At 33.6% G+C, this 11,522-nt stretch overlaps 4 protein-coding genes across 4 annotated transcripts; 2 read left to right on the top strand and 2 right to left on the bottom strand.

Annotated features, from left to right (window-relative positions):
* Window positions 1–361: 361 nt before the first annotated feature.
* Window positions 362–1,611, bottom strand: PPL_09406 (heat shock protein DnaJ family protein; the record flags this gene model as incomplete). Its single annotated transcript, XM_020580201.1, has 2 exons — window positions 362–369; window positions 522–1,611. The coding sequence occupies 2 exons, from the start codon at window positions 1,609–1,611 to the stop codon at window positions 362–364; spliced, it is 1,098 nt and encodes a 365-aa protein (XP_020429877.1).
* Window positions 1,612–2,577: 966 nt separating this feature from the next.
* On the top strand, window positions 2,578–6,655 carry forB (actin binding protein; the record flags this gene model as incomplete). Its single annotated transcript, XM_020580200.1, has 3 exons — window positions 2,578–3,071; window positions 3,175–3,505; window positions 4,175–6,655. The coding sequence occupies 3 exons, from the start codon at window positions 2,578–2,580 to the stop codon at window positions 6,653–6,655; spliced, it is 3,306 nt and encodes a 1,101-aa protein (XP_020429876.1).
* A 315-nt stretch (window positions 6,656–6,970) lies between these two features.
* Window positions 6,971–8,326, bottom strand: PPL_09404 (zinc finger protein-like 1; the record flags this gene model as incomplete). The annotated part of the gene is made up of 5 exons (XM_020580199.1): window positions 6,971–7,088; window positions 7,250–7,734; window positions 7,847–7,935; window positions 7,996–8,110; window positions 8,231–8,326. The coding sequence occupies 5 exons, from the start codon at window positions 8,324–8,326 to the stop codon at window positions 6,971–6,973; spliced, it is 903 nt and encodes a 300-aa protein (XP_020429875.1).
* Window positions 8,327–8,774: 448 nt separating this feature from the next.
* On the top strand, window positions 8,775–10,733 carry PPL_09403 (uncharacterized protein; the record flags this gene model as incomplete). The annotated part of the gene is made up of 1 exon (XM_020580198.1): window positions 8,775–10,733. The coding sequence occupies one exon, from the start codon at window positions 8,775–8,777 to the stop codon at window positions 10,731–10,733; it is 1,959 nt and encodes a 652-aa protein (XP_020429874.1).
* Between the last annotated feature and the right edge of the window lie 789 nt (window positions 10,734–11,522).

Below are 11,522 nucleotides of genomic sequence, written 5' to 3'. Positions count from 1 at the left end.
ACAACAAACTAACTACTAATAAAAATAAAAAAAAAAAAAATTGATTTTTTTGCATAAAAGGTGTATTTTTGTTTGTGGGTCAACAAAGGTGTTTTTTCATGAAAACAAACAAAATAAGAGTCGTTGTGAATGTCATCACCAATTAATTCGGGCTGATATCATTCATTCCTTCCCAATTAGTTTAATCATAATGAGAAAAAAAAATTGGAAAAAAAAAAAATAATAAAATATTTGTTTTTAGATTATAATTTAAATTAATACATTTTGATGATCAAATTTAAATTGTACTACAAGTGTATTTCTTTTTTAATATTATTATAACAACATTAATATTTGTCAAAGCAAAGTCGTTTTTGTATTATTATCTATCTATATTATTATTATTTATATTTCTATATTATTTTCAATTTGTTTTTATAGTAATTTCTTGAATGCTATTTGAATTTGATGAATGAAATGATTGATTAGTTATCAGTTAGTTTAGTTTTTCAAATATGGTTAAATAAATAGTTAATAATTACCTGATTTTTGTTCTTCAGTTATTGTGGTTGGGAAGATCACTGTGAATTCAATAAAGAGATTACCGGTTTGCGATGCGAAATCGTGATGTGGCATACCTTCGTTTGGAATCTGTAAAATGAAACCTGGACGGGTTACCTCCTTACGTTGTACACGAACTTTGTGTTTGTCGAGGTGTTCGATCTCCTTGTCGAAGCCGGTGAGTGCCTCCAGCAGTGAAATCGACATCTTGTAGTGCAAGTTGTCACCGGAACGCGAGAAATCCTTGTGTGGAATCTGAACGATTCTGAAAATAACATCTCCCGGTGTGGTGTCGGGTGCTTCCTCTCCCATGCCCTCGAGCTTGATAGTCTGTCCCTCGGACATGCCACGCTCGATCTCGACGGTGTAGGTCTCTTCGCCAGTCTCCACCTTCTTGCCTTGGCAGTGTGGACACTTGGATGTTGTCTTCTTTCCTTTGCCACCGCACTCGTCGCACGTAGTTTGCATCTGTTGTACGAAACCTGGACCCAACTGCTGGATCTTTGTCTTGATTCCGCTACCCTTGCAGCCGGAGCACGTGGTGACGTCGTCGGCATTCTTGGCACCGGTACCACGACATTTGTGACAGAGAACTTGCTTCTTGTGAGTGACACGTGTGGTTCTACCGAGGTAGAGGTCCTTCAACGATGCTTCCAACTCCAACTCAATGTCGGCGCCACGCTGTTGCATTTGTTGGCCGCCACCCTGCTGACGTCCTCCGAAACCAAAGAGATCGCCAAAGATGTCCCAACCGCCACCACCGTGACCACCGTTTCCATTCTGTTGACGTTTCAGTCCCTCCTCACCGTACTGATCGTAGGTACGACGTTTGTCAGCGTCCGAGAGACAATCGTAGGCCTCGTTGACCTGGAGATATTTCGCTTGCGCATCCTTGTCCTGATTCTTATCGGGATGATATTTCAACGAGAGTTTACGGTAGGCTCTCTTTATCTCTGTTGGTGTACTGTCACGACCGACTCCAAGAATTTGGTAGTAGTCGGCACCACCAATAGCAACAATCACCAGCAATGAAATAAAAAATATAGTATACAATATTCTGTTGTTATACATTGTTGTTGTTGTTGTTGTTGATTCTAAGAATATATAAAAATAAATAATTAATCTTGAAAAAAAAACAAAAACTAGATAGGTTGGAACCAAAGAAAAACAAGTCTGTTTGTTATTTTAATTAATAGTTTTTTTGAATTCGTGTGCTCAAAAAATGAATTTTGTTTTCTTTTTTTTTTTTTTTTTGATGACGCATCAACCAAAAAATTTTGTTTTTGCAAGTGATTGCAAAAAAAAAAAAAAGTTAGATATAAATTTATTGTACAATACAAATACCAAACAAATATATATTAACTTGATTAATTAAATAAAAATAGATAGATATAAAGGTCAAAGTTATAACTAATATGGTATTAATAATTAATTTGGATTGTTTTTGATATTTTTAGTAGTATTATTTTGAGAGAGGCCAATCGTAGATTCAAAAAAAAAAACCAATTTATAACTAAATAATTTCAATTTACATTTTTAGTTCTGAAATTACAACTTTTGTGTATGTTCTCTGATGTAATGAAAAATCAGAAACCAAACCATATATATTCTTTTTTTTTTTTTTTAACAACATTATTTGATTGTACGTTTTTCTTTATTGCCAAATTAGACAGCAAAAATGGTGGTTTTTTTTTTCTAACTAACTGATTTTAAGATTTGCAAAAATTTTCAAATAAAATTAGAAAAAAACAATAATAAAATAAAAAAATCTAAAAATTATAGAGTATTTTTTTGATTGTACAATAACATACTACGTAAAATCTTAATAACCTTGTATCACTATTGTTATTATATGTTCATTTCCTAAAAGAATTAATGTATTTCTAAATAATAAACCAATCAATAAATCATATAAAATTGTAATAATATTAAAATAATTTGTAAAAAAAAAAATAGAAAAGAAAAAGAAATAATAATAATAATATTAGTGTAGTAATAGAAAGAAAGAAAGAAAAAACATTTGAAAAAAAAAAAACAATGTTTGGTAATATTATAAAAGGAATTAAAGGTGATAAGGATAAGGATAAAGAGAAGGATAAGGATAGAAAGCAATCGGTTAGTCCAGCGGTAATTAACAACAACAGCAATGGTGGAACCACTAAAGCACCCATTGCTAGCGAGGATCTCGGTCAGCAGTTTGCTAGTCTGCTAGACGAGTTGGGTGTCCCCGATGCCAAGAAAGCAGAGATGCAAGCTTGGTCCAACGACAAGAAGTGGGTACTCCTCATGCAACACAAAGATAAGATTAGAGACGCCGAGGAGAAAGCAAAACAAAACGGTACACTCTACGACACCCCACAATATTTCTTGTCGGCAATGCGTGAGAACGCCGCAGCACAGAATCAAAAGTTAATTTCAGAGTTGCGTGTTTGTCTCGGATCGAATCCAATGTCATGGATCAATTCATTCCTTCAACTCGGTGGATTCGTTGAAATTCTAAAGATATTCCAAACATTCCAATTGAAGCCAGAGTAAGTAAATAATAACAATAGTAATTTAAATTTTGGAATCATTACTAATCAAATTAATGAACCATTTCACTATTTTTATTTATTATAATTTAAAATCTAATAGAAAGGATAAAACAGATTTCTTGATAATGTCAGATTGTGTTACTTGTATTAAATCATTGTTAAATTCAACAAATGGATTGAAATCAGTTATGGCAACATCACACACTTTCAAACTTTTGATTTTATGTTTGGATTTGACATACCCACCTGAATTGCGTTCACTTATTCTATCATTAACAGCAGCCTTGTCATTGGTTCCTAAAATTGGACACGATTTCGTTCTTGAAGCTGTCGAAAACTTTAGACAATCTACACGTGAGAGAACTCGTTTCCAAACTATCGTGGAGGGTGCTAAACAAGTTGCAAAGTCACAATTACAATTTGAATATTGGGTAAATATAACAACAGCAACAACAATATTATTTTTATTATTTATAGCTTTTTTATACATTCAAAGAAATCGAAACAAATCAAATCAAAGTTCCAATTTTATATATTTTATTTCATTATCTTTATATTAATATAATTGTCGATCAATCAAATCAAATCAAATCAATCAAATCAATACAAAGTAAATCAATACAACATATTATCACATAATTATTATATTGGTACCATTATTCTAAACCATACACACACAATCATAATTTTTATAAATATCATGTGTCAGACTTTATTTAATCCATCATCAACCACCAACCCAAAATGACGTATATTTTTAAACTCTTTGACACACACTTTTAAAATTTCCATCCATATTATTCCAAGTTGTTTTAAAAATATATCATCAAACAATTCAATTCATAATCATTCATGTGTATATTTATCTTTATTCTATTGGCAATGATTGATTTGACAAATTTGGAGTAATTATAATAATTTAAAAAATTAATTATTATAATAATTTAAAGTTTATTCTTTTTGATTTTTAAAAAAAGTTATATTTTTATTTAAAAAAAAGATATAAAAATAATTATAAATTCTTTTAATTTAATGTTGTTCAAAAATCTAATATAATTAATTAATTTCAATATATAATTAAAAATTTTTTTTTTTTATAGACATCTTTTATGACCTTTGTAAACTCAGTTGTTAATTCACCTGTAGATTTACAAACACGTGTTTCATTACGATCGGAATTTACAGCATTGGAATTGATAGAATTAGTTAAGCCATCGAGAGGCAAACACTCGGAATTGGACACACAACTTGATGTATTCTTTGAGTGTCTCGAAGAAGATAGCGAAGAGATGGACTCTGCATACACCGACGTCAATATTCGTTCACCAACTGAAGTGAGCAGCAAACTCGATGCCATGCTCCAACAGTCACCGGCACTACACCACCACTTCCTCTCCATTCTCAGATGTCTATACACTCTGGCCAGCACTCAATCGGATCTCGGTGGAAAACAATGGAATCTACTAGACGAAGCGGTTGGATCGTTACTCTCCGATCCAACTCGTCAATCTCAATCCGACAGAATCGACACACTCACCTCTGAAAATAGAAAATTAATTGAGCAAATTGAACATTTGAAGCATTCAGCAGCAGCAACAGCAGCAACAGCAGCAACACCAGCACCAACAGTTACAGTTGTACAACAACAACAACCACAAGTAGATACAACAGTATTCACTGACAAGATTAAAAATCTAACTACATCTTTAGATGAGATGAAATCTGACAATCAACAATTAAATAGTAAAATCAATGAATTGGATAGAACTATTAAGAGTTTGGAACAACAATTGGCAAGTCGTCCAAAATCAACAAATGAACCATCACCATCACCAAATACTTTAACTGCCGAACCAACTACACCTGATATTACCAATTCAGAACCGATTCCATCTTCGGGCGGACCACCACCACCCCCTCCACCACCAGGAGGAGCACCACCACCTCCACCACCACCAGGAGGAGCGCCACCACCACCACCTCCACCACCCGGAGGAGCAGGAGGACCACCACCACCACCACCTCCACCCGGTGGAAAGAAGTCGGCTGCGCCAGGCGCACCTGCCGCTCCAACCGGACCAAACTTACCGTCCAGAAAAACACCACCAACTCCAAGCGTCAAAATGGTTGGTCTTCAATGGAAAAAAGTCAATAACAATATCATTGAGAATTCAATGTGGATGAACGCCAAGGAATTTAGTTTGAATGACCAGTTCAAGGGTCTGGAAGAGTTGTTCCAAGTCAAGAAACCGGCTGCCGCCAAACCAATGGAAGCAGGTGGTGGTCCATTGGCAGGAAGCAGTGTTGGTTCGCCAACAAAACCAGCTCAAGCCATTAGTATCTTGGATATAAAACGTTCACAGGCAATCTCTATCATGTTGAGTAGATTCAAGATGCCATTGGCAGATCTCGCCAAGGCAATCAACCAACTCGACGAGACTAGATTGACATTGGAGGATGCCAAGTCGCTCTCCAAATTCACACCGACACCCGAGGAAGTTGAACTCCTCAGAGAAGAAGATTTCAGCAGCCTTGGCAAACCAGAGCAATTCCTCTATGAAATGTCAAAGGTGACTCGTATCAATGAGAAGCTCGATTGTTTCATATTCAAACAAAAGCTGCGTTCTCAAATAGAAGAATTGTCGCCCGATGTACAAGTATTGCTAAAGGCATCGAACGAGTTGAAAGAAAGCAAACACTTCCAGAAACTCTTGGAAATCATTCTTTCACTTGGAAACTTTATCAATGGTGGAACTCCACGTGGTGACGTCTATGGTTTCAAGCTGGATTCGCTGTCGTCGCTCGCCGAAATGCGGTCGCCAGTCGACAACAAGATTACTCTGCTCGTTTGGCTCATCCAATTCCTCGAGCAAAAACACCCGGACCTCTTGCATTTCCACGAGCAACTCTCCAACTGTGAAGATGCCAAGCGTGTATCCGTTCAGACAATCAAGTCGGAACTCGGTGGTTTGCGTAAAGGTCTCAACCAAGTCAAGCAGGAAGTCGAAGTCTCTGAGGGTGCAGCCAAGACTGTCCTATCGAATTTCCTCGGACAAGCGACAGACTCTGTTGGACAACTCGAGAAACAATCGACATTGGCATGCGATTCATTCTCGGCGGTGGTCGCCTATTTCGGTGAGGACAGCAAGACTGCCACCCCCGAGGAATTCTTTGCCAACATCTCCAAGTTCAAGAGCGAATTCAAGCGTACTCACGAGCAGATGTTGAAGGAACGTGAAAACGCCAACAAGGCAGCAGCCAAAAAACTTGCTGGTGCATCGGCCAGTACTGGATCACCGAAACCTCCAACACCAGGCGGATTCAAACCACCAGCCGGTGCACTTCCAATGATGAAACCAACTTCACCGGTTGCACCCTCTCTACAAGTGCAATATGCAGGTGGCGAAGACGATGATGACCATGCACCAAACGGACAATTCATGGAAAGTCTAATGTCATCGATGAGAGGTGGTCAAGCTATCAGAATTTCCAGAAGATGTTCTGCCTATATAGGAGCACCAGGTCAAAATCAAACTGGTATCGATGCTCTAAGAGATCATCTTAAGAAAACAACAAAATAATAATAATAGTAATAATAGTAATAATAATCGACCACAATCATTTCTTCTTTTTTTTTAACCAAAACATCAGAAACAACCAACCAACCAACAACGCCAACAAAAAATCAAACTAGTATTGAATTACAATAACTTATTTATTTAATAAAACTAATATATATAGTAATAATTAAAATTTCTATTCCTCCTTTGCTCTTTCTCCAAATACAAAAATGATTGATTTACTTTGATTGTAAAATATATCATCCAATCATCATTTCTTGATCGATATCGATTTCCTTTCCTTTCATTTCATTTCTCCTTCTTTAGTTTAAATTCTTATTCTTCAATCAAACCTTCTTCTGTGGGAGTCCGCATTCTAACGACTAAATATAAAAATCCAGCAATCATAAATATAACTATCAAATAAAATCTAATCTTGTTCTCATCTTTAAACCTATGATAATGATGTTTTGATGAAATTTGTTAATAAATTTCTTCTTTCTTAATATCTATGAATATGATGATGATGATGATGATGATGATGATGATGATGATGATGATGATGATGATGATGATGATGATGATGATGATTAATCATATGGATATTCAACATACCTTGAAATACTGTTTAGTGAAATCAAACTCTTCTTGTTATATTTATCTTCTTCATCGTCGATCTGGTTGTTTTGAAATTGAATGACAGTATCATTCTTTGATGATGGTTGTTGTGGCTTTCTGATAGCAAGTCCGTACGGATTGTTATTTAGATGTGCGAGTGGCGGTGTCTCTTCGAGTAGCGATTGATTGATCTGACCCGTCAGCGAGGTCAAATCGACATGTGAAGTGGTTGGTGATGTCGGATTGGAACTGGGTGATGTTAAATGATTACTATTACTTCCATTGCTACCAATATTAGTACCGCCGTTGCTACCTGTAGTCGTCGCACCAGTACTATTGCCACCCATCGCCGAACCTGGATGACTTACCTGCAACTTGTGTGCAGATCCAAGGAATGGTTCCGCCCATGAAGAGACTCCAAACGTCTTTCTAATACTTCTAGACAATCCATCTACTTTATCATTTGGTGGTAATATTGGTTTCTAAATGGTAATCATATCAATCAATTAGCCAATCGATTAACCAATCATCATCATCATCATCATCTATCATCTATCGTCTAATCTAACTAATCTAACAAATCTAACTACATACCATACATGTCGGACAAGCATATCCAGCTTGTGCAGTTGTTGCAGGTAATGAACATGCATATACATCAATACATTCTGGATGAAATAGATCTAATATATAATATAAATATATTAATATCAAATCCTAAAATATCTAACTAATCAACTTACCATAGCATAGCAAACGAACAGAATTCTCTTTAGATAGTTCACCTTTGCATACTCCACATACCGACTCTTCAAACTCACTATCTGTTAACCAATCTACATATGATCCTATATGACACTATATAATTTAAATAGACAATTTGTTAGTTTTTTGAAGAATTAGAAGATGAAATAGATGATTATTATCATGATAATAATGATGATGATGATGATGATCAAAGTAAATGACATGACATACAGTTGGATGATCAGTGACTACACAACCATCACATATAAACTTTTTGTGTAAATAACAGAATTCATCTGATCTCTTTTTACATTTACAAATACCCATTATTTATTTATTTTTTTATAATACTGTTGTTATTATTATATTTTTAAACATATATCACAATACTATGGTAATAAAATTCAAAAATATATTATAACACTATTTTAATTAAAAAAAATAATGTGTGGTTATTTTTGTTGTAGTTCATATGAGTCATGAAATTTGACCAGCAATGTTTTACCAAAATTGTAGTAGTTTTTTTCATCGATTTTTTTAATTTTTTTATTTTTGTCTTATTTTTCAAAGAACTTTTGTTTTGGTGCCCAAAAAGTGATCAGTAAAAGTTTGATTTAGAGTGTCAAACGCAACACTTTCAGACCTCTTAAGATTGATAAATAAAAGAAGATATAAGATAAAATAAAAAAAGATCTATCTATCATCGATATTTAAAAAACACTGTAATTCTATTCTATTTTTTTACCTAGACAACAAATATAATAATTATTAAAAGATGGAAAGATGTAATACTCATCAAAAATCACTTAAATTAATTTGTTTAAATTGTCATATGATTTTGTGTTCAAGATGTACACCACTTCATAATGGTCATTCATTCGATCATATCGATGACATAAAAACAATATTAATAAATATAAATAATAATAATCAAAGTAATAGTAGTCAAATTAATAGTAATCAAATTATCACTATTAATAGTATTGGTGATAATAAAAATACAAATAAAATAACAGGAATATTTAGTGATATTCAAACGAATGTTGAATTGTTATATAGTTCTGTAAAGTCAAAGGTGTCTCTCTATCAAGAGTTGACAAAGACAGAGAATGATATAACAAGTAAATTCCAAGAGCTTCACGATTATCTTGTCGTACAGGAACACAAGTTAAAGAAACCGATCATCACCGACAAAGAAATAATAGAACAACAAATAAATAATCAGTTATGTGAATTGAAATCATTGAATACCATAATCAATCAAATAAAAAAACAACTAAATACAAAAAATGGTATAAATACAACAACTAATATTAATAGTACAACAACAACAACAACAACAAATAATAATAATAATAATATTAATACAAATGTTGATAATAATTTAATATCATCAACAACAATAAATCAAACGAGTAATTTAACAGCGATAACACAATTACAACCATTGGAATTGGATGTAGATTCAGATATAGATGCATCTATATCAACTGATGATACAATGTCAGTGGCAGATACAACCGATCGATATCATCTATCATCGATTATCAAATCTATGGAGGAATCATTGAGTTTCAATGATTTTCTTCATAAGAATAATAGTACTTTATTCTATCAACCATCTGATAATACAAATAACAATAATAACAATAATAATAATATCAACAACAGTATTGTTAATAAATGTGATGATAGTTCATTATTACATATGGTATTACAACACAAGAGTATTGCGAGGTTGAATAATAGCTTGACATCTAGTTGTAATGAAAAGACACTATTTAGATTCATAATAAACAACCAGTTGATCAACACGGTAAAGAATGATATTAATCAATCGGTAAAACTGTCACTTATCGATAGAGCACTGTTCGCTCAACAACAATCGATGGTAACCTACCTGTTCTCTACCGACAATGAATGTAAGATCTCGTTGATCCCGATTGCCAATTTCATCAACGGTAACATTCCCTTTGACAGTCTAAAGATTGAACAGGTACCGATAAAATCAGAGGATCGTTGGTCGTTCAATTCTGTCATTGCAATCGGTGATCACATCTACAAGTTTGGCGGTGGTCTAAGACGTTCCAATAGATACCAACGATTCTCCATCTCGAGTAGGCTGATCGATATCGATGCAGAGATGACTGGCGTCGGCGAATGCAATTGCATCTCGGTTTGCTACGACTCTAAAGACTATATCTACTTGCTCGATGGCAATATCAAGTCGAATACAATAATCTCAAGATATCACATTCGCACCCACAAGTTTGAAAAGTATGCAACCATCAACAACACCTCCTATCATCACTTGTCGTTCTTCTATAGAGGTCATCTCTACTCGGTCATTCCCATACAGAAGCGTATCATTAAATTCGATCCCGTCAATTTCACCACTGTCAACTTGGCAATCGATCTTCTCCAGCACGTTCCGAATGCACGTATCTCTTGTTTCGACGGTAAAGGCAATATCTACATACAGTCGTCGACCAACTTTATTCGAATCAACATTGAAACTGCTCACGTCAAGATGCTGAGTGCCACCAAGAATATCAGTGCCAACAATCAGTTGATCTACCACCAAGCAGGTCCCAACGAAAACAACATCTACTCACTCCAAGGAAAAGATCATAATTTCGTATATTCAATCGAGACTAACAAATGGAATCAAATCCTAAAAGATGATCAATCCGATAGATCATTCTGTGGTTCAACTATAATAACAAAACTATAAATCTTATTATTACCATTAAATTAAATAACAATTTTTGTTGATAGGGTGAAAAAACTGTCTTGGTGTTATAAAATAAGTTCTTTAAAGTAAATTAGTTGAATTGATTTCTTGTTTTTAAAACAACAGATTTTTATAGTTCTCTAAAGATGTCTATCAATAATAATGAAACACATAAATTTGTAAATCTTTCACATGTTTTATTATCAATCATTGTTTATAATTTGAAAGACAATATCGATAAGATTTGTTTTAGTTTAGTTTGTAAAAGGTGGTTTGAAAATAGAAATAGATATCTATTGTTTGATAGCAATAGTTTATATTGTATTGATAAAGATAGTTCAAGAATCACATTGAATTCATTTAGATCATTAATATATGAATCAATCAGCCAAAAGAAACAATGTTCGATATTAGTGGTATTAAAAGACAGCTATTTTAGTATTTATGATACATATAGTAGATCTAGGTAATTATTTTCTTTACACTTAATATCTTTGAACAAACTATTGATTGTTAACTTCAACTATATTTATGTCTATTTCCTAAAGATTCAATTGAAAGTATAGATGAAATAGATCAAAATATAGTAAAGGCCTCGATGAGGATTCCATACTTGTTATCCAATAATATTAGATAATATAGATAATTAACACAATATTGTCTATTCAACTACCAACATATCAATATACAATTAACCCAATAATTAATATTACAATTCAGATAATTATATTCAACATATAATCCAGCATACAAATCATCCAGATGATTTTATTATATTCAACGAATCAA

This window comes from Heterostelium album (assembly GCF_000004825.1).
Source record: "Heterostelium album PN500 unplaced genomic scaffold PPL_scaffold9, whole genome shotgun sequence".
Taxonomy (NCBI): Eukaryota; Evosea; class Eumycetozoa; order Acytosteliales; family Acytosteliaceae; genus Heterostelium; species Heterostelium album.
The sequence above is the reverse complement of the archived record's forward strand: the minus strand, read 5'-3'. Positions and strand labels throughout refer to the sequence as shown.